At 42.2% G+C, this 24,014-nt stretch overlaps 1 protein-coding gene across 1 annotated transcript in view; it reads left to right on the top strand.

Moving 5' to 3' along the window:
- Positions 1 to 24,014, top strand: part of GLB1 (galactosidase beta 1) — a 1,256,403-nt gene that overhangs the window by 794,336 nt on the left and 438,053 nt on the right. The window contains exon 12 of the mRNA XM_044064915.1: positions 17,900 to 17,989. Coding sequence (XP_043920850.1) covers positions 17,900 to 17,989 — 90 coding nt within the window. The remainder of the gene's footprint in view (positions 1 to 17,899; positions 17,990 to 24,014) is intronic.

Below are 24,014 nucleotides of genomic sequence, written 5' to 3'. Positions count from 1 at the left end.
AGCAGATGCCCTACACTGACTGCCTTAAAAAACTCCAGCTATACTCTGTCGCATATCGTTTACTTAGAGGCGATCTCTGCTTAACATACAAGGCCATGTTAAACCCAGAGCTGTTGGACATGCTACACTTATCCCAGTCTATCAGAGCCACATGCTCCGGGGATCTAAACCTTGTCATCACAATAAACAAAACATGCTGGAGGGGATAGGTTCCTGACCCATAGACTCCCCATACTCTGGAACAGACTGCCCATACATGTCAAGCAGAGCAACTCTTTGGGCCTTCTTCAAAAGGAACCTTGACGATTGGATGGGAAATAAGAAATTCACCCCAGGGATCATGTCAGTCGCCCTGCTAGACAGGGATCCAGGGAAGAAATCACCAGGGAATTGTTATGGATTGGCTTGTATAGGCCCTAGGGCCGATAGTCTAGTACCAACCTGTGAACAGACCAAAACGTACTCGCATCTGGATATTCTGTGAAAATCTGGGCAGTTGAGGAGTATGTAGTGTCTGCACCTGTGAGTGGCTACCTTGCTGTGGTACAGGGGTTTGCCATAATGTAACATTGGTACTAAATGCCAGTCAATGTGTGTACCTGTGAGTAGCTACCTTGCTGTTGTACAGGGATTTGTCGTAATGTAACATTGGTACTAAATGCCAGTCAGTGTGTGCGTGCACCTGTGAGTGGCTACCTTGCTGTCATACAAGGGATGTTCTTCATGTTTCACTGTTGCAGTCATTACATTTGGGTTATCCTGCCAGCGGTAGCCCTCAGTCGGCCCGAATACCAGAGGCTTAGTATTTCTGCGTCAGTTGCTGTCGCTCCAGGACTGAAGTCAGGTCATCAGTGGTATAAAATCAGGCAGCCGATGCCATTACATCAGTCTTTCTTGCCTAGGAGCCCGAAGCAGAAGCAGTTCTCACGAGTGCCGGTTGGCCGCTACCTGAGTTTTCGTTTCCGAATTGAAGTTGAAGTCTTCTAAAGCTATGTACGCCATTGGGGATCCTTTTTTCTTGCTCTAACCGATGTCAGAAAAAGTTAACAATTGTCTCACCTGTGGAAAGCAAATACCACACCGAGACTTCCATTTTTACTGCGTCACCTGTTTAGGCCCAGATCATGACATCCTCCACTGTCACTTTTGTGCTTTGCTCAACGCCAGAACTATACGTCGTCGGGCTCTTATTGTAGCTAGATATTTTAGCTTACAGTCCTCTAATTCCGTTATAGCTTCAGTAAGCCATCCAACTAAAAACGTAAGGATAAAGACAGAGACAGACCACACAGGTCCAAAACTGCTGACGACGCTTCCGCTAAGCTAGTAGTCAGTTCTCTGGTCCTCAGTGAGGCTCTTTCACAGCCCCTGATGCCCACTTCTGTGGATTTGCAGGCCGCTACTGAGACACTTTCGGAGTCTGGTATGCAGTGAGACTCTTCTTCGACTAAGGATCCTGCGGATGTCTCTACCTTGGATGGGTCTGGAGCCGCTGAGCAAGCACTGGCTTCTGAGGAAGTACTTCTCACTACCGATACTCGACACAGACTGACTTCTTTCACGTCTTCAGTTCTTTCTAAAACTATCAAGTTTCTAAGGCCCAGGGTTCGAACCACACCCAAAAAAACGACGACCCAAGCTCAGGCACCTGCTTCCTTGCTTCAATCTCAAATGCTTAAAATGGTGGAAGACCTCATTATGCCTATTAGGGGAAGCCAGGCTACCCTTTCCAAAAGAAAGAGACTTGTCCCCCAGTAGTTTTATCTGAACAGCAGGAGTCCGATGACTCTGATGCATCTGAATATGAAGTGACATGCAAACCCCTCTTTGCTTATGAGGATTCTCATGCAGAAGAATCCATTCCTTCTGCCTCTCCACCTGAGGATTTTTCATTTGGGGAAACCCTTCACAATTTAAGGGAGCATTTCCAATGGGAATGTCAAGACTATCCTCAGTCAAATAGAGAGACTGGGGAATTCTTAGATTTACCACAGGACAGACCTTTGGCCATTTTTCCTGTCCTGAATGTTGTGGATGATGTTTTTATGGAATCCAGTTTGACTCCTGACACCCTTCCTTCTGCTCCCAGGAAACCTAACCAGTATTAGAGTCCCTGACTCTCACACATTTTTTTTCAAAAATCCTACTACTGACCCTGAGGTCATCTCTCTAGGACCTAAAGGAATTAAAGCAACTTCAGCTAAGAATCCCACCCCCTCAGATAGCGATTCCCGAGCTTTACACAGATGGAGTAAATATGTACACCTCTGCTACTCTTGCTATTAGAGCTTTAAATTGTCAGTTCCACATGCTGAAATTTCAACAGCATACCATGGAACTCCTCAAACAAAAAATATCTTAATTTCCTACTTGTGCAGAAAGTAAAGAATTACAAGAGCTAATGCATTCTGCAAGTCAAGTAACTAAGCACACCTTGCAATGTGGATTTGACGCCCTAGAAGCATCTTGCAGGGCAGCAGTCACTGGTTCTGTCCTTAGAAGACATGCTTAGCTTAAGGAACAGACTTTGCCAGACCATATCAAATCCAAATTATTGGACGCACCATTGAACAAAGACAACGTATTTGGCATCAAGGCAAAAGAGGTCTTAAAGAAAAAGATAAATCTATGTAGACAGTTAAAGATTTCTTGCAGGTCCAGCTTCTGAGGTTCAGTAGGCATTGCCTCTCCAAGCACTGGTCTTTTCTTGTCCCTTCCAGGCCACCTCAGAACAGAGCCAAGGGAAGCAAACCCCCCAGACAGCAGCCCCAGGGAATGTAGAGATCTAAACAAAGGAGTTCCTCCTCTTCAAAAACAGGGACTGCAAAGCCACCCCCTTATGGTAAGAACTCACAATGACTTTACACCTCCACCCCTTACCTCTGGCCATCTGCTTGTGCCCGTAGGAGGAAAACTCTTCCTCCACACAAGTAGCTGGGCTACTATTATCAATGACCGATGGGTCCTCAACATAGTGTAATCTTTAGCACAAACCAAGTTCTATGCAGGTGGGGGATGCACGGCCCAAACCAAATATCCAGAAAAGCAGACAGGCCAGCAGAAAAAGCAGGAATGATGCAGAGTCAAAAATACAATATATAAAGGTTTATTTGTAAACCCAAATAACCACAAAGGTGGTAGTCTGTTTTTCCTCAACACAGTGTTCCAAGGATACACATTTTATTTCCATACTCTGCCAACCCCAAAAGAGTTCCCAGATCTTCCTCCAAACCAGTGGGCAGAGGCCAAAAAGCAAGACCTTTCCCTGCTCTCCCTGACGGCAATACAGCATGTTCCTGCAGAACAGATAGGCCAAGGTTTCTACTCCAGACTCTTCCTGGTACCCAGAAAAGAGGGCACATGGCCCCCCCATCCTCGAGCTATCCATTCTAAACACCTTTCTGGTGATACCAAAATTCAAAATGCTCACCTTCCAGCAGCTTCTACCAATGTTTTCCAAGGATGCTTGGTTAGTCACCCTAGACCTAAAAGAGGCCTGACTACGCATCCCAATCAGGGAATCATGCAGGAAATACCTATGTTTCAGGGCACTGTGTATGCACTTTCAGTTCACTGCATTTCCCTTTGGCTTCTCCACTGCTCCCAGAGTGGTCACAAAATGCCTTGCTCCCGCCATTGCTTTTTGCAGACAAAGAAATATTCAAATTTACCCATACTTAGACAACTGCCTGATTCGGGCAGACAGTCAGGAAAAGCTTTTATAGCACCTGACTTTTGTACAGGACCTACTGACCTCCCTGGGGTATACTATCAACGAAAATAAATCAAAAGTATTCCCCACACAAAAAATTGTATTCCTGGGAGCAAGCCTTGACACAGCATCCCAGATGGTATTCCTTACTTCAGAAAAACAAGCCTACCTGCTGACAGACTACTTCTCTCAACTAGCTACCAGAACCCAGTTAACAGCAAGGAAAATCCTGCAAGTTCTAGGGTTCACGCCTTCCTGCATCCTACTAATTCCATATGCCAAACTGCATATGAGGAAACTACGATGGTACCTAAAAAGCCTTTGGTGTCAACACTCTCAAGACCTGGAAACTCTCATATCAATGATTCCTTGTCTATGGAAAGATTTTCTTTGGTGGGCATCAGCTTGCAATCACAACAAGGGACTTCCCTTCTCACAACCCCATGCCACCCAAACCCTCACCACAGACGCATCAGACTATGCCTGGGGTGCACACCTGGACGGCAGGTGCATTCATAGCCAGTGGAGCCCAAATCAAATACATCTGCACATCAACCAGAAAAGAGGTGTTAGCTGTTCTGCATGCCCTGACAACCTTCAGACCCCTACTCTCCCCGGGGCCTCTACTGATCAAAACAAACAACACCACAGTGAGGAGGCATATCAACAAGCAGGGAGGGTCTCATTCTTATCCTCTCTGCAGGCTCGCAATGACCCTTTGGCACACGGCCTCAGCCATGCAACTACACCTGCTAGCACAATTCCTGCCAGGCTCTCTAAACTCTCTGGCAGACAACTTAAGCAGAAACCTGCTAGACCCACATGAGTGGCAGCTAGACCACAGAACCTTCACCCTTGTAACCCAGAAATGGGGCACCCCAAAGGTCGACCTCTTTGCCTCCCACTCCAATCATCAACTCAGTAAATTCTGCATCAAGGAACCTCACAGCAAGTCCTAGAAAGTGGATGCTCTATCCTTCCAGTGGAGGCCAGACACCCCAGCACTAGAAAATCTTATGCTGACAAGTGGAAAAGTTTTGCACCTGGATCCAGGCTAAGGGAGCTGAAATGGCGTAGTCCTCCCTACCTCTCATCCTGGATTACCTGGCAGACCTACTACACAGGGGTCTATCCTTCTCTTCTGTTAAAACTCATGCCTCTGCCATCTCCGCTCATTACAGCACAGAGCCTCCTCTCTTCTCACACCCTTTCATCAAACAGTTCCTAACAGGAGCTAACAACTTAAGACCACCCAGAAGAGCTCCTACCCCAGCTTGGGACCTTAATTTTGTGTTGGAAAAGCTCACCCTACCACCCTTTGAACCTGCAGCTTCAGCAGAGTTAAATTTTCTCTTGGAAAACCGCATTGCTTCTGGCCATCACTTCAGCTAGAAGAGTATCACAGCTACAAGCACTCATGGCTGTAGAGCCCTTCATCATTTTCCATGCTGACAGAGTCTCACTCAGGACTAACCCATCTTTCATGCCTAAAGTGGTGTCCAGTGTGGCTCTCAACCAATCCATACATTTGCCCACCTTTTTCCCTACCCCACAGAACAAGGGGGAAAGGATTCTGCACTCTCTAGATGTGCACAGACAGTTCAAATTCTATCTGGACATGACTAAATCTTTCAGGAAAAAAATGATCAGTTGCTAGTCAGTTTTGCAGCAGGAGCAGAATGCAAGTCCATATCCAAACAATCTCCAAATGGATAGCACACTGCATCCATTTCTGCTACAGACAGCATGGGAAACCACCCCCAAAGGGGGTCAGGACACATTCCACCAGAGCAACCTCCACCTCTGCAGCCTTTCTCAGAGGGGTCCCCACTAGGGACATCCTGGAGGCTGCAACATGGACATCTGTTCATACCTTCACCAAGCATTACCACCTGCCTATCTTCTCTAAATCCAGGGCAGGCTTTGCCACCGCAGTCTTGCAAGGCATCCTAGCCAGCCCAAGGTCTTCTTGACTGCCCCACCCTTTTCTTCAGCTTTGAGAATCAACCCAAATGTGATGACTGCAACAGTGAAACATGAAGAACACAGTACAGTTGTGTGCACTTATCATAAATGTAGATATTCGAGTGTATTCACAGTTGCAGTCCTGTTTTCCCTCCCTACATCCCCCTTGTCTCTCTCTCTCTTCTTATCTCCTTACAGGAATTTTATTTTGGTATTTACTTTCTACTGGTGGTTTTCTTCCACCATAACCTAGCTCCCTATTTAGGGGGGCTCCTGACAGTTTGGGCAAGAAAAACTGATGTAATGGCATTGGCTGCCTGATTTTATACCACTGACGACCTGACGTCAGTACTGGAGCGACTGCAACAGACACAGAAATACTAAGCTTTTGGTATTTGGGCCGACTGAGGGCTACCCCTGGCAGGATAACCCAAATGTGATGACGGCAACAGTGAATACTCTCATACATATGGTAAGTGTACACAACTGTACTTTTGTCATAATGTAACATTAATACTAATGGCTGTCAGTGTGTGTACCTGTGAGTGGCTACCTTGCTGTGGTACAGGGGCTTGTTGTAATGTAACATTGGTACTAAATTCTAGTGTGTACCTTTTAAAATTTAAGTTTTTTTTTCTGGCAAATCGTCAAAGATTAAAGTCACTAAATAATGGCAGTTATTTCAATTTCAAACTTCAGATACTGTAGAAAATGCATTGAAATGTAATACCTGTTATTCCAGCAACTTTGTAAGTTTATAAGAGCAAGATATGAAAATTGTCCCTATTTTGGGGCCTTTGTCCCTCCATCATGTTTGGCTCTTTCCAGATATCTTACACTAAAAGGTGATCAGTATGAGCATGTTTTATAGTTTTATAGGTAAGTACTAGGCTAGATGCCATTGCAGGCCATTTTAAACCTAACCAGTTTATCTTTTTGTGCTCAAAATTACCTATCCGACTTGGTACAGATTGGCCTCACCCATCCCATGATTGATAATTGTATATTACCCCTAATCAGAATAACTGGGATCATACTGTAATTTGGAGGAACATGCATGGGATGAAGAATTTATGAGCTGCCTCTCCCATCCATAGATCTAAGTTGATCTTAATTGTGGATAGTGATGGTCTTTCTTTTATGTGGATGGGGAGTCTGTTCCATGTATCCTCTGCCAAATATACCTGTCCCTCCAAACTGTTCTGTTGATGTTGGAAAGAGGTTTACATCTCTAGTCCAAATCTTTCTGATTTTGTAACCCATAGATACAAATTTATGTTTCTGAAGAATAATCTAAAAACAAGTGATACCAGTACAGTGCTCTGTGTAACATCATAGGCAGTCCTTTTTTGCATTAGTCAGGTATACTCATACCTTAACTTTTTTGTGTCCTGCTGTTCAACCATTGATCCAAAGTAGTTGACTTCATTTGATCTTCAACTTGTAACGGATCCGACTCAGCCACATTTCGAGCATCCGATCCGAGCTCAAAGCTCCCCCTTACCTATAATACCCTTCTCTCCTTCCTCCCTTCAGATCTCGTTTGCCACTGAAAAGTAAACATTGGAGTCCGAGCTCTTAGCTAGACGTTTTGGGGTAAGTGAGTGGATTTACTCTTTTTGCTACCTTCCTTAGCTATTTCTTCCTATCTTTACTGTCTACCTCCCCTCGCACAGTCGTCTGTATAAAAAAAGAAAAAAATCTTCTTTCCTTTTCTTTCTGATCTTTTCTGTGTCTGGGGGCAGCCCATCTACTAACCTCCTGTCGTATCTGTGCAGGGTTTGATCCCAGGGCACTGAAGGACAGGAGGGACAAACTCGTCCTGAAGGGCTTACTTCCCTCTTCAGGTACTGTAGGTCCTGCACCCCTACATTAGGTGCAGCGTCAACTTCTACCTCTTCCCCAGCCTCAGGGACTCAAACTCCCACCAAGAGGTCTGGGGAAGGGGAGAAGTCTAAGAAGGACAGGCAGAGGAAGCAATCTCCTGATCACTGTGTTCTGGCCGGCCCTGCTCAGAAAGTTAGGTCAGATACCAGACCAGGATCTCCCTGGCTCCATTCTCCCAGATTTTCCCCAGAGCCGGTGGAATCCCAGATCCAGTCACCCATGCGGGCTTCCCCTCACCGGCACTCCAGACCATTGTCAGTATCCTCCTACTCCCTCTCCACCCAGAGCTTCAGTGAAGCAGAGATGGACAAGATGATGCAGAAGTTTATCTGCACCCAAATTCAGATGGGGGTCTTACCTGCCCCCTCTCCCTCTGGAGCCGGGAGCTCGCAGTCTTTCTTTACCCCGATCACTTCTTCTCTGATCTGGCATTCCATTTCGGAGACTATGGATCCAAGGATCCTCGGGGTTAAGGGGTCGGCACTGACTGTACCTTATATCTTGACGCCAGCCGTTGTCTTGAGCGTGTTGGATCCTGTCAGCTTGGATCCAATGAGCTCTCAGAGCCAAAGCCTTGGTGCCAGATCCGAGGGGTTGCTTTTGGCTCTGAGAGTGTCAGAGCGCAGTCTTCTCCGCGGCATCTTGGTTCCTGAAGTCTCTGCTTTGATTCCCCCGTTGAGTCAGAGGGGAATGGCTCTTACTGGCCGTTCTGAGGACATCTGTTCTCCTTCAGCCTTTGATGTGGTGGAGAGGGTTCTCTCAATTTCATCGAGACCCTTGACCATTTCCTCTTACCTCCACTCCCTCTGTTTTGGGTACAGTCCCAACCATCCTGCCATCTCACTGAAGCTACATGCTCTTTATGTACTTCAAGTACAATGTCCGACAGCAGAAGCAGTTCTGCGGGCGTTGGGGTCTATGGCAGCCACTATCAATCTGCTATCTTTAGCCCGCTTTCACATGCAGATTTTTCAGTGATCTCTTGCCATTCAGTGGTCCTTGTTAGAGCTGCCATTGTCTCACCCTGTTCATATCTCCCGAGTGTGCAAGGACTCTCTTCAGTGGTGGATTCATTCCCCTGGACCTGGTTCGGGAATGTCCTTTTCTCCAGTCATTCCTCAAGGCCATGGTGACTACGGATGCCTCCCAGCTAGGGTGGGGGGCACTGCTCGGGAAGGACAGTTCAATGCGTGTGGTCCCCATCTGAGACCAGTTTGCATAGCAACATCCTGGAGATGAGGCTCTGCATGCCCATCTTCCCCAGGGACGATTGCCTTCCAGACAGAATATGTCAGTGGTCTGGTACATCAACAAACAGGGGGGGAACCAGATCTTACCCACTTTGTTGAGAAGCTGTGAGAGTTTTCTGGTGGCAACGCACATTCCTGGATGGTCCAGCATTCTAGCGGACAGGCTCAGCAGATCCATCCTGATGCCTTATGAGTAGTCTGTGAATCTTTCAGTGGCGGAACAGATCTTTCAAAATTGGGGTCAGCCTTGCTGTGATCTATTAGCATTTGATTTCAACCTGAAATGCTGAGAGTTCTTCGCTCTGAACCCCTCTCAGGGGGAAGCCCCCAGAGACGCTCTGATTCATGCTTGGCCTCCTGGTCTCCTGTATGCTTATCCTCCTCTTCCCTTGATACCAAAATTTTTTCAGAAAGCTCACAGGCTGGGGAGCTTCGTGATCCTCATTGCCCCATTCTGGCCTCGCTAAGTCTGGTTCCGCTCTCTATGGTCTCGTCTAGTAGCTCCACCTTGGACGTTGGATCCAGTTCTGGATCTCTTTTCTCATCCCTCTGGGATTCCCCATCCTGACCTGGGCAGTCTGAAGCTCACAGCTTGACTGCTCCAGTTCCCATGATTAGGACTCCTGGTTTATCTTCTCATGTAAAAAGCATTCTGGTGGCAGCTCATAAGACTTCTAGCAGGAGGGTATACTGTAGCAAGTGGAATTGATTTTCTATATGGGCTTTGAAGTGTCCATTGGATCCCTTTACTGCTCCAGTTTCTGCAGTGTTGGAATTCTTAGCATGGATTTTACAACAAGGGGCCAGTTCGTCCAAAGTCAAAGTCCAACTGGCTGCAATTTCTAATTTTCATGTGGGGGAAAATACTACTTTGTTGGCTTCTTCCAAGCTTTGCAAGACCTTCTTTAAGGGTACCTTCCTTCTAAGACCCCTGGTGAAGGATCCTATGCCTCTGTGGGACCTTACTTTAGTGCTTCAGGCTTTAGTCACGCCCCCTTTTGAACCTGCAGCTTCAGTAGATTTGCAGTTTCTATCCTGGAAGACTGCCTTTATAATTGTCATTACGTCTGCCAGGAGGGTATGAGAACTCCAAGCATTATCAATCAAGGCTCCTTATATGATTTTTCATAAGGATAGGGTGTCTTTGCATACTAACCCATCTTTTTCCCAAGGTAGCATCAGAAGCCAATATTAATCAGATGATCAATCTACCAGTGTTCTTTCCAAATTTTCAGAACAAAGGAGAATATAAGTTACAATTGTTGGATGTGCATAGGCAATTAGGTTTCTGTTTGCACTGGATAAAAGCCTTTCGTAAATCTGATCAATTTTCTGTCTCTTACTCAAAACCCTTTTTAGGGAAACCAGTTTCCAAAGTCACTATTGCCCGCTGGATTTCCCAATGTATTATTCGGGCATATTCCATCAGGAGAATTTCTCTGCCAGGTCAGGTAAAAGCACATTCGACCAGATCTATGGCTATTTCAGCGGACTTTTGGTCTTGAGTGCCATTGGATGATAATCTGTTTTGCAGCTACTTGGTCCTCTTCTCTTACCTTCATTTCACATTATAAAGTGGATATTGTACCAGGAATAGGGCATCATTTGGCTCCACCATGCTCCAAAATATCCTTCCATGAGGGCCATCTAGGTGTTTGGTAGCTGGGCACTCTGTCCCACAGGTTGAAGATCAAATGAAGTTGACTATTTCAGGTAAAGAAGTTATGTACTCACCATTACATTCCATCTAAGTAGTTGTACTTCATTTGTCTTCAACCATCCCCCCTCCTTTCCCCGACCTTGTTAGAACTGTGTTGGCCAAAGATATGTGGAAGTTGGACACCTTAGAGATGTCCTTTGTCGTGCTTGGCCCTGGTCTTTTTTGGGTTGCCAGTAGTGATCAGGTCTGGTTGGGTTGGGTATGACTTACGGGTTAGACAGTAAACTCGATCTGAAGGGAGGAAGGAGATGGGCATATTATGGGTAAGAGGAGGAGCTTTGAGCTCGGATCAGATGCTGGATATGTGGCCAAGTCAGATCCATTACAGATCCGTAACCCACAGGTTGAAGACAAATGAAGTACAACTACTCAGATGGAATGTTATGGTGAGTACCTAACATTTTTCATCTACTGAGTCATGTATCAGCTGGTATTTATCAGTTATTCTGTCATGAAAAATAGTTTCAAATGACTTGGTAAGATGAAGATAAGTAGCATCCCCTAGCAACTTTCAAATGCTGTTACCTTTCCAAAGAAACCTAAAAGGTTTAAAAAAACAAGATCTCCCTTAGCAAATTCTTCCTGTTCCATACCTGACAGATGTAGGTCCTATGTGTCATTTTGAATAAGCTCTGTTACTGTTAAGACTTTTTTCTTTGATGGTATGTACAGCGTTGATCAAGCTAATTGGTTTAGTTGTTTGTGTCTGAGTTATCAAATGTATAGCCCCCTAACATAAATGAGGAACTTGTCCACAAGCTGACATGTTCTGCAATACGATCGGTATGTTTTTTTCATGTTTTGCTTGATTCTCGCCACCTGTATGGAACTTTTTTCATGACCCGATTCCTGTCTACCATCACTCCTCTCCTGTTGCAATCTATTGGCTCATTCATTCCTAACAAGGCGGGAGCACTCTTTGGTCCATTTATTCCATGTAAGCTAAGAGCCAATGTCCGATGCCACAGCACTTGGGTCTTTTCTTCTTTAAGTCCCCTACTGTGTCCTCTGCAGGCTGACATGGTCTTCCACTTCACTTTAGGGACCTGCAGCACCCTCCTGCAATGTGTGTACTCCTACACAGATGCTTGTGAGGTCTATTTTCACTGGCTTGAGAGAGTCAAGCCTATGCCAAAGACGTTTATGATCTGTAGTTCTCCATTTGAAAAGGTGCAAATTAGCTGATCAGGAAAGCGTTACTCCCATTCCCAAGGATGGGTGAGCCAGTGCTACCTACTGACTTCCACCATCCCCTACACACATCTTCCAGCACTTGAACAGCTATCTGAATTGGGACAATTGGGATTGCACTCAGGACTTTATCCTTGTATGCCACAAAGTTCGAAGATCTTGCATTTTTAATATTACTCTGGCCTACCTATAGCATGTCTGTAGTTGGATAAATGGTCTCCCCTTGTGTCTGTAGTACTCTGATATACTACTGTACATGTTATGAAGTTTTGCTGCATATTTTACAAGCATATTTACTATGTCCTAGGGCTTGATGAGCATTGGATTATTAAATAAAATATTGCATTCACAATCTCCCATCTCCCATTTAGTTTTTTGCTGTAATTATAGAATCCTTTTTACCACTTTCAGCATTTGAGGCTGAGCTGAGTACATAGATTAGAAAAGTAAGTAGTTTCTGAATATTATTTATTATACTTATTTATTATATTATATATTATTATATTATATTATATATTTATTATACTTACTGTTGTATATAATGTAATTTTTGAAAGCTAGGTAGTCTTTTTTACCTGTTAAATTGTTATTGATTTTTGGATTCTATAAAAGTTTTTTTTAGCTTCCCAGATGACTACAGAATAAGCATTTTAGTACCAGTGTACAAAATCAGTGGGGATATTTACCACTGTAATTATCAGGTGTGGTTGAGAAGAAGGGAAGTCTGAATGAGGAGGTCAAAGCTAGGGAGGTGCTGCAGCCAAGTGACACAAAGTATCAGGTGTAGAATGTGTGAGAAAGATACTAAAGAAGATAAGAAGTAAGGGGGTACAAAACAGTGACGTGGTCAGTGATTCTGCATGGCACAGACACCTGGGCAGTGAAGAGAGAGCAGCAGAGGAAGCCTGAGCTGATAGAAATGAAGTTATGAGACAGTAGGATGTACACTTTGAGACAGATGAAGAAATGAGGGCATCAGAATAGAAGGCAGAGTCGCTCCAATTACGGAGAAGGTTAAGAAGAATAGAAAACGGTTGCTTGGTCACATGCAGGAAAGCAGTTGATTTGGTAGAACAGAATTAGAAAAGACAGGAAGAAGGCAACAGAAGGCAAGGACATCCAGCTAAAAGACAGATGGATTGTAGAATCAAGACAGGAAAATGGTCGGCATGCCTGTCATAGTAAGTAAGAGAGTAAAATGACAGCAGTTGATGCGATACCACAAAACCATAGAAAATGAGGGAATGGGGGTTGATGATGATTTACTTGCATATTCATGTTTTATAGGTAATGTTTTATTAATGCATAAATAACAGTATTGTAGAACTCACTGTGTCCTGAGCAGAATTATTTCAGCCACAGTGGAAAGTATCCCAGTCTATTTTCAGTTATATAATTAACGGCATCATAGTTTCCAGTGTAAAGCCTAAGAAGTTTGCAGTGTTTATGAATGAGTCTGATTTACATTTAGGCAAAAGATGATGATGATGTGTGTGCTCGTTGTAGAACATGTAAACATTGGTAGGGAATAGAAATTGGTGGGGAATAGAAAAATGGTATATCTGATAATATGATGCCTGTGATATTGCTGGCCCTTGCTGGATTTTATGCTGTTTGTTCCAAGTTGTCTTGTTTAACTCAGTTAATATTTGGACATATTTATTTCATGCTGAGTAGTTTATCCAGTGTTTGAGTAGTTAACCCCCCTCCCCACCCCAAGGATTGTAGTTTCATTGATTTTTACATCCTGGAGATAATCAGGCAAACCTCAGGCAATGTAGGGTACAGATGATGGACATTAAGTTCCCATAATATATTCAATACCACTGATACAAGTAATTTTTAGTCCAAAGCATATACATCTTTAACATATGTTCTTGTTGTTGTCTTTCGGCTTTTCCCAGTTAGTGGTTGCCGCAGCGGAACTCCGGTCCACTAATGATTGGCAGTAGATTTTCACATTGCCGAGTTGCCAGCTCGACGCCCAACCTTCAACGAAGGCACGCCCATTCACGCATGTCTTTCGGAACGCCACTCGACCCGCAAGGAGGACATGCAGACTCCACACAGAAGGCACTCCGCACACACTAGCTGAGAATCGAACGGGAGAACCTCTTGCTGTGAAGCAACAACGCTGCCACTGCACCACCGCGGAATCTATACATCTTTAACTTATACTGTTCTATTGTTATGTTATGTGAGCCTTTAGTGAGATGAATTAGACCCGTTCTGTCATTTATTAAGCCTAACCCTAAGTACACAATCTGTAACAGTTTTATGGACCCCAAGGGCACCAGTATCAGCATTGCTTATTGCTTTATTCTGCTGTTACTCAGTCCCTGGATAAATATTAAACTTGACTGTTTACATTCTATAATTGTGTTTGTCATTATATCAGGAAATGCCTAAACCTGTATTACTCTGGTAATCCTTCCCCCCTTCCCCACTCACCTAAAAGAAGTCTCCTCTTTCCCTGCATTCAGAGCTCAATCACCTACAGAACACTGACAGCCCAAAACACCATCATCCATATGGCTGACGCCATATGTTCGACACTCACAATATCGACAGCGCCAGAACTTCACAAAAAAGGAAAATAAAATTTCCTTTTTTGTGCTAGGAGGGGGGCTACGCCCCCTACACCCCCCGTACCTTTAATATACCAACTCCGAGATCGCACTACAGTACAAGAGTGGACATTTTTCCATTCCGCACTATTGGGAGATAGCATTTCCCCATTGTCGATATTCTGAACGTCGGCCATATGGGTGTCTGTGTTCTGTATGGGATCCAATTGTATACCTTCTGTGATTACGATGTGAATTTGTTCTGTTTTATTTTTTTGTGAATTTCTTCACCCGAGCCGTGCCTGCAAATATCTAATGGTGTATTGTGATCAGTGTACTGCCCCAGTAATCTAAAATAAAATAAAATAAATCATTGTTTGGCTGTGAGACAGTCTACCTTAGTGCTGAAGTCATTGTTAGTCATTGTTCTGTAACTATTTTCATTACTTTGTTTATAGCTTTTGTAACAAAGTTGTGGCTGAATGTGGTGGACCTTGTGGCCTAGTGCACCTAACTACATGAAAGTAAATGCTTTCTGCTTTTTGCTTTGGATTGCTGCATTGGCTTCACTATGTTTTTACAGCTGATTTTAGGCCAGTACATTGTACAAAAGTGTGGCTGTCCTTCCAGATGTAATTCCAGACTTTTGCATTGCATTGTAAAGCAATGTATACAGGTTCAGTAGGCATTGGGTTCCTAATGCCACTACAAGAAAGTCACATGGACTTATCTGTGGAGTGATAACATTTCCAGTCTCTTTTAGATATCTTATGCAGATTTAATTTAGAACAATGTATTTAAATATATGGCTTCCTGGATTTGACTTGTCAAATTCTGTGATGCAGGGTGAGCATGTGACATAGATGTATAAACCCTGAGTACAACCCAAATTTGATTAACATTCTAACTCCCTGTCAACACGGCTTTAGGCCTTTTCATAGTACTACCACTGCTCTCCTTTCCTTTACTGACTGTATAAACACAAACCGCAATAATAATATTCTATCTTCAGCACTCTTTATTGACCTGTCCAAAGCCTTTGACATGGTCAACCACCCCCTCCTCATAAAAATCCTGGAATCTCTTGCTTTAGAACCAAAGGCTATCCAATGGTTTACTTCCTATCTCACTAACAGGAAACAGGCAGTCCTCTGGGATAACAAACTCTCCTCTCTTCTCCCAATTTCTCTTGGTGTCCCACAAGGCTCTATTCTTGGACCTCTCCTATTCTCCCTTTTTATAAATGACCTACAAGTAGCTATTCCCCAAGCTACATGTATACAATATGCTGATGACTCTACTCTTATTTGCTCAGCTAAAACCATTCCAGAGCTTCAAACTATTACTCAAAATGTATTCCACACAGTAGAAGCATGGTTCTTAAAACGCTGCCTACTTTTAAATGCTAAAAAAACAAAACTCCTCCTCTTTAAACCTACTACTAGGTCCCCACATTAGACTTCTCTATCTTATCTATTAATGGCACCCTCATATCAGCCGACTCTACTACCAAACTGCTAGGTGTCATGATTGACAACAACCTTACCTATGATTGTCACATAAATAATACCATTAAAACTGTAAACAGAAAATTAGGCTCCCTTTACAGAATTAAAACATTCTTAACCCCGACAGCCAAAGTTACTCTTGCCCACTCTCACCTTATTTCAACTCTTCTCTATGCCTCACCAATTTACACTAACCTGAAGAAAAACAATCTCTCTAAACTGGCTAACACATATAATAGTATTGCTAGATTTGTGACTGGTAATCAATTCAGAACTCACCACTGTCTGAACCTACAGCAACTTCACTGGCTGGAATTAGAAAATATGTTGCTTCTTTCCCAACTTTCCTTTGTCCAAAGAGCTTTCTATCAACCTAATAACACACCTGCACTTTCCAAACTTTTTACCCCTTACTCTAACCTGAATTCACTTCGCTCCTCTAGCAAACTCCTAGTAACTTTAACTAAATCCAACAACCTTGCTGGTGACTCCCTTTTCTCCAATGCCATTGGTAAACACTGGAATCGACTTCCTATTGAACTTACCTTGATTCCAACTCCTGTTCTGTTCAAACAAAAACTTAGAATTTACCTTAAAAATCACTGGTTATGTCCTTGCTTTAACCCCGACTAAAACTCTAACTCCCACAAATTTCCTCTACTCTTCCCTCTCCCTCTCCTTTTACCTTCTTCTTACATCTAAGTTATACTACCATCACTTTATAGGAGTTACCTCTCTAATATCCTTCTCCTCCTTCGGGGTCATTTCTTATTACTGACAGTTTATAAATTTAACTGATCTACTCACTCTTTTCGTTTTGAATATCTTTTCTTTTTTACTTTCTTTTTTATATCCTAAATATAAAATAATGTGAAATAAGTTTCCACTTTTATTTTGAGAATGTTGAATCCTATGATGTTACACTGTATTTTTGTATATTCCCACCTCATTTTATTTCTGCTCATTTTTTGCATACTATGTAACTGTTTTTATCTCTATGTGGAGCTTTTCTCCCCGGGCCTCTACTGAAAATGGAAATATATCCAGTTAGACTAGCCCGGTTAACAAATGTAAAATAAAATAAAATAAATAAATAAATTAGCAGTCTGTTCTGTCCTGACACTGACTCCTGAGATGAAGCAGGAATATAGCACACAATATATGGGTCAAGGAGTTGTGCTTGAATTTTCCTAGCTGGAGTAGCAGAAGTCATGTGGAATGTAGTGGTGTTTATGGAGAATGCATAATACTATGGAGATGAAGGCGTATCAGCGCCTGTACGTGTGAGCATGTATGTACGCCACCTGCTGGTGAAAATGTAGGCTATGACAGTAGAACACTGATTGCTGCCTAGATGTATACTCCTGTTATTGGCTGTCATCACAAGATTGAGTGAATGGAGTGACTAATGGTAGGAGTGATTATGGGTAGCAGACAATGGGAATCAAAACTATAGAAAAAAAACTCCTACCAGATGCAGCTTAGAACTCACCTGGCTGAGCGAGCTATTTAAAATTCATTCTAAGTAAATGAAATGTTAATGTTCTGTTCTCTGTGGCCATTCAGACTGGTGACGGTGCAGCTTTTCCTTAGGTCAGGGTCAAGAAGACATGATTTATACTGTGACGTTTCCTTTATGCACATGTAGTAAAAACTACTCTTATTTAGATAAGACAATATGCAACATCTGAATAGATCTAGGTGAGGCAGCATTTTTAGTTGAGATATTTTCACATGAGACATTCTTTTTCAGAGCTGAACTTGTGTGGCACCTATCAGCTGATGGCTGTACTCTATTTAGTTCATTTTGGGTCCTTGTTTGTCTAGCATGCAACTTGTCTAAGAAATGAACCATTAATCAAGAAAGATCTGGTCTGATCTGGGGAATATGTAGCATTCATTTACTGTGGACTTGAATGTTTTTCTTTCACCATCTACAGTTTGTCCTGGCACTATTCAAAGACCATGTTCTACTTGTATGTGTAATTTCAGTACAGTACCAGGCTTTATCTATATCCTGCCACCCCTCTGTGTTGTCTTAGAGAAAAAGACTTGCAGTTGCAGATATGTTTCTTTAATCAGGTTTTGTTTTGTTACAGCTCCACATTCTGTCTGAAATGCTTGATGTACTGTGCCCCTCAGGACCAGTGAAGAGTGTGTATCCTTTGAACTTTGTTCAACTGAACCAGGTGACCAACTTTTTTTTAAAAGTAAATGTATGTTGTGAAAGCATGTAAAATGGAAAGTATTCTGCTTGCTTAGTATAATATAAAATATAACTGCCCTGAAATGTTGTTGATTTGCAATCAGATAGTCAATAGGAAGAGTATAATGGAGTTAAACTTTTGTAGTGCATAAAACACATTGATTAGCTCTGAAGTAAACAAAAATATAAGCTTGTTATGCACTTCTCGGAATGGTTATGTTCTAGTGTTTTGCTACAGCACAGATATGGTAGCCACCACAAAACAGTATTGGAAACGTACCTCTTAAATGTACCGAATTCCTTGGTATTTCCCGTTTTGAGGGGCAAAATATTAGGGTGCCACAAATTTCTGAATGGCTTCTTTAAATCCTGATATCCTTTTTTTTGTTTTCAGTTTTTTAAGTTAATGCTGATGTCATCACACATTGCTGGTGTTGTGAAGCCCAGATATTATGAAGGAAAAGTTTGCACGAGATGCTATAGTATTACCATAATGTTGTGTGTTCTGATGGTAGAGAACCTGAAAAAAAGTGTTAAAATTTAATGTTGTTGAGACTGCAGGTAGTCCATGTGGACTGAGTTTCTGAACTTAACTGGGTTGTTTGACGTTTTCATGAATTTCTTTTGAGTTGTCCTGGCTTATGAATTGGAGTATCTGCACGATCATTGCAGAGCTGTTGAATTAGCCTTGTGGCAGATGTGTGAAACTCATACCAGGAATAACAGGATTTTGGCATGCATTTTCTGAAGGATATGATGTTTGAACCTTGTACAGTAAAGTCACTGGAGCCGATAAGGTAGTATTTAATTGGAATGGAGGACAAAGCAAAAAAGAAATAAATTTAAGGCTGCATGGAAGATTGGAAAGAATGTGTTTCATGGAATATGTGAAAACAAAAAGATGGCAGAGCGGACGGTGTTTGAAAATAATTTTTTGAGTGACTGAGAGGCAGCTGTGTGGTGCAGAGGAATAAAGCTGTGACCACGACACAAGCAACCCAGGTTTGATTGGCATCCTGGTGCCTTTAGGAGCTGATGAGGGAGATGGGAATGAATAACCACTGTCATGCAGGGGGAGGGGAGGTGGCTGTGACTCAGCACACAGGTGACACCTAGTAGGAGCTCTTGATGTTCACCCAGTGGAACCTCAAGCCAGAAAAATCTTGTGCTACTATAGTGCATTCTGTAGCTGTGGAAAAACTGTCACACACAGGCATCAAGCCATCAAGGCTGAGGGGGCTGTTCCCAGAGGCAAGAGGGTTGGGCACCCCATAGTACCACCAAGCTGGCCCATTCTCTACTGCCAAATTCTTATTAGGGAAATGAGGCTTGATGTTGGTTTTTGGGCAGGAACAAATGGGCCATATGGCTCTTGCCCACCCTGGTATTATGCAGCTCCTGTTCTATGAGAATGAATGTGCCAAATGTGAAAAGGGAAAGGTGTCGGGGGGGTAGGGGGCCTGCAACTCAATTCAAGAGGAAAGTATAGGAAACAAACATTAATTTGATATAATCGTATTTACAAAAAAAATACTGTAGAAGTGGTGGGAACCAGATAGAAACTATTTGTGGAACATGATTACTCTGAGTTGGTATTGAAACTTTGGATTTTGTAGTTGTGCTACAAGAATGTGAACTGAGGAGACTGAAATTTAGCCAGACATTCCTGGAAATTTTGAACCATTGTTTATGAATGGCAAAGTGTTGACTCAGATGAAACTTTTGGAAAACAAAAAGAATTGCCTGTATGATTAGCTGAATACAAGACTGTTGAACTAAATAAGAATTACTGATACTTCAGTAAAAATAGAGGTTGAATGGAAGGAAAGGTCAGATCTAGCAAGACAGAGTATGTATATGTGTGAAGTTACAGGAGTAGTATGGGTGGACAGGCTGTAAGGTTCTGTATGTTGGCTTGGACTGGGATATACTGGAGGTATATTTTTCTAACAAGGTATTACACACTCTTTTCAATAAGTAAACATGAAGGCTAAAATTACCTGAATATTTGTTTTATTTTTGTTTGTTAAAAAATATTACTGAACTCTTGCTATTTGGAACGAACTGGCACCCCACCTAAGTACCATGTTCAATCATAGCCTCACCTCAGGCTTTGTGCCCACTGAATGGTGCACAGTGACAGTTATCCCACTCCACAAAGAGGGAGCCACCATGGACCCCGGGAACTACTGCCCCATTAGCCTGATGAGCCTGGTCTGCAAGGCTATGGAAAACATCATCATGGAACTTATAAACAATGACCGTGGTAATCTCCAAACTATGGACCCCACCCAGTTCGGGTTTGTAAAAGGCAGATCATGTCTCCTAAACCTGATAGACTTTTTTAAAGTGGTCAACAAAGCCGTAGATGAGGGTAGGGTGGTTCACACAGCCTATCTAGATCTCACCAAGGCTTTTGACACCATCCCCCACTCTAGAATTATAAATGCTCACTAAACTAGGTATAACTCCCTATGTCACAAGATGGGTTGCCGACTGGCTGACTGACAGAACCCACGCTGTGAACGTAGCAGACTCCAAATCCAACTTCAGTCCAGTGACAAGTGGAGTGCCACAGGGCTCAGACCTGAGTCCTCTCCTGTTTGGTATATACTTCTCTGAAGTACAGGCTAACACAGAAGGTCTTTGCCTAACGAAGTTCGCAGATGACTGCAAACTAGGAGCCATAATCAAAACTCCTATCGATGTGGACATCCTATAAAAGGGCCTCACTGAGACAGATGCCTGGTGTCAAAGCCATGGCCTCAAGTTCAGTGTCAAAAGTGTAGTCATCCCTTTTGGTAAAATGGGCCTTTGTCCAGATTTTTGAGGTTTCTAGGTTGAGAGGTATGATTGGAAAGCTGTACCAGATGTAAACGTTGTTCTACATTTTATACTACCACAAAAATAAAAAAACAAACAAAACTGTGGCAGAGTGAAGTATCTAATATCTTTCAAAACTGCTGACGTTATCAGAAGTGCACTTAATTTCTTGATTCAGATAACAGAAAGAGTTCCTTCCTGCCCCCTCCTGAGGACACCACATTTGGTGAGATCACAGAATATATGCTTCAGATGATCTTGGGTGACAGACCCACCCTCTCAGGGCTAAGAGTTTATTTTTAAGGCCTGTCTCCTGGCACCCTTTTCTACTTGGGTGGCATCTCCTTGGCCAACAGGAGGACATGCCACTGTTGGTTCTGGGAGAGGAAACAGGGAAGGTTTTCCCTGTTGTGTCAGAATGCTGTGCCCATTCCTGGGGAAGCAGCTGCTGTCATTAGTAACAAGGATGGCCCCATTTTTACCTGTCAATCTGCTCTTCAAATTTCTTTGGCTAGGAGTAGTTTAATGGATGTGGCTCTGGGTTTAATTCTGGCTATTCCTCCTTGTAAACGCAGTAAAAGTAGAGGGATTCCTCTTTTCCTGAACAAATTCAAGATTCTGAATCTGAACAGGAAGATGCAGGGATGGATATATTTTTTTTACTCAGATTTCTGATTCATACTTGGACCAGAGCTCAGTTTCTGATTCCCCTTTGGGGGTTTCTTTCTCTGAAACTACTGTTAGAATATGCCATTGCTTTCAATGGGAGACCACCGAGGTTTCTCGAGTTGTTACAGAAGGAATGTCAGGATTAAGACCTTTGGCTTAATCTAATAACAAATTTCAAGTCGAAACAAGTAAATATGAGATCACTAAATGTAATGAAAAGTTTTTCCTCTAGCAATAAATGTTTCAGCTTGTCTTTTAGGCTGCAGCAGATGACTACATTTTTCTTTTTTCTCTTATATTTCCATGGAGACAAGCTGATAATAGAGTAATAAAAAGACAACACTGTTTTTTTTAAGGCTCAAAGTTAATGATTTCTGAAAGCATGCTTGTTATGTTTACACTGGTGGGATGGATAAAGATAAATAAAGAACAGACACCAGTTAATGTAAGTAGACTCACTGCCAATAACATGCATCTTAACATAGATAACCTCAATTTAATTAGGACCTGTGTCAGCGGCTATTTGGCACACATATTCCTATTAGGAGGGTTAAACTTCATTATTTGAAGATGTACATAGTTATGTAGGTTTGTATTTACAGGTTATAGGGCGTGTTTTTTTTTTTATTAAGATAAAAAGTCTTGTAAAATGTGACATGGGTTCCAGTGTTGCTAAGAATAAAAAACTGTAAAGGATTAGCCTGCCAAACATTAATTGGTGCATGTATCACAAAAGCTGGAAATAGACAAGTAAAAAGTTCCATATATAATAGGTGAAAATAATGACTTTTCAGTGTAATGACAACCGTTTCCATATTATCTTGGAATGTGAATGGTCTCACAGGTATAGACAAAAAGGAAAGAATAATTATATTAAGAAATGCAGAATGCAGATAGCAGAGCGGCCACGGTGGTGCAGCAGTTAGCGTTGTCGCCTCACAGCAAGAGATTCTCCGGTTCGATCCTTGGCTCAGGTGCCTTCTGTGCAAAGTCTGCATGTCCACCCTGTGGTCGCATGGGTTTCCTCTAGGTGCTCCGGTTTCCTCCTACATCCCAAAGACATGCTGTAAGTGGTTTGGACACTCTAAATTGGCTGTAGGCATGAGTGCTTGCGTGTGTGTGCCTTCGGTGGAAGGTTGGGTAATGAGCTGGCAACTAGACACCGTAAAACTCTACTGCCAGTCATGAATGGACAGGTGATCTGCTGTGGCAACCCCTATCCGAGAAAACCCAGAAGAATAAGAATGCAAATAGCAATGCTACATGAGACACATTTGGAAAAAACTGAGCATATAAATTTGGTAAAGAAGGGATATAAGGGACAAAGGAAAAGAGTACTTGCATTAATTTGTAGAGGAGCGCCAGTACTGATAGAAGAGGGCAAAAAAGATAATAATGGCAGATTTGTGATAATAAGGGGCTGTTGGCATGGGATGAGACTTATGCTAGCATATATTTATATTCCACTTAAAACTACTGTTATGGAATTTAAAAACATTTTGGGAGAAAGCAGCTTTAAGCAGGGAATATTATTTCTAGATGGGGACTGGAATTTGATTTGCAACCATGAGGATGTATCTGGAGGGCAAAGAAGAGAAATATTTAAAAAAAAAAAAAATATATATATATATATATATATATATATATATATATATATATATATATATATATTTCTGCAGAAATTTATGAAGATGCTTATATGAAAGACATGAATTCAGTAGTAGGAACTCTGACAGAAATTACATATTATTCACCAAGGTACAGTAACTGGACTTAGACAGAAATCATTTCACAGGAACATGCATTAGCTGAGAACTTTGGCACACATCTAATAGCTATTTCAGATCATATATCTGTAATTGCCTAGATAAAAATGCAGGGTAATGAAGTAAAGATGAGACACTGGCACTTTCCCACGTACCTGTTAAAAAGAGAAGAATTTAAGGAATGGGTAGTAGAAATTATCAGGGAGTTATTATGGATAGTGGAAAGTACTCCAGAAATTATAGCTGGTAAATGGGATAAAATGAAAGAGGAGTTTAAAGATAGGGTAGAAATAAAAGAAAAAGAGATCTGGCAATGAATTAGTAATTATTAAGAGATGCTGACCAAAAAAAAATGAAGAATCTCTCAGAATAAGAGGCGCAATTTCAGAGTGATAGAAAATGTGGGAGTACCTGGATAATATATATAAGTTTAGAAAAATTGCTTTTAAGCAACTGTTTTTTGATAAAAACACGAGAGCATGAAAACTTTTGGCACAGTGACTTATGGAAAGGAAAGTAGAAAGGGATGTTGCCAAACGTAGGGAGGCTATAAAGAAAAAAATAACCAGAGATCCTTGTAGAGGAATTAGATATAGTTTGGAAATTTTATGAAAATTTATATAAAGCAGAGAAATGGAAAATCAAGAAAAAGTGCAAATGGAAATATTTATTGAAGACTTAAATATGCCAAGGACCGAGGCAGATGAAGCTCAACAACTAACAAGATAGGAGGAGATGAGGTAAAAATTG

Source organism: Protopterus annectens, chromosome 3.part0 (assembly GCF_019279795.1).
Source record: "Protopterus annectens isolate FY-2018-M chromosome 3.part0, PAN1.0, whole genome shotgun sequence".
Lineage (NCBI taxonomy): Eukaryota > Metazoa > Chordata > Ceratodontiformes > Protopteridae > Protopterus > Protopterus annectens.
This window is presented reverse-complemented; position numbering and strand designations above follow the sequence as displayed.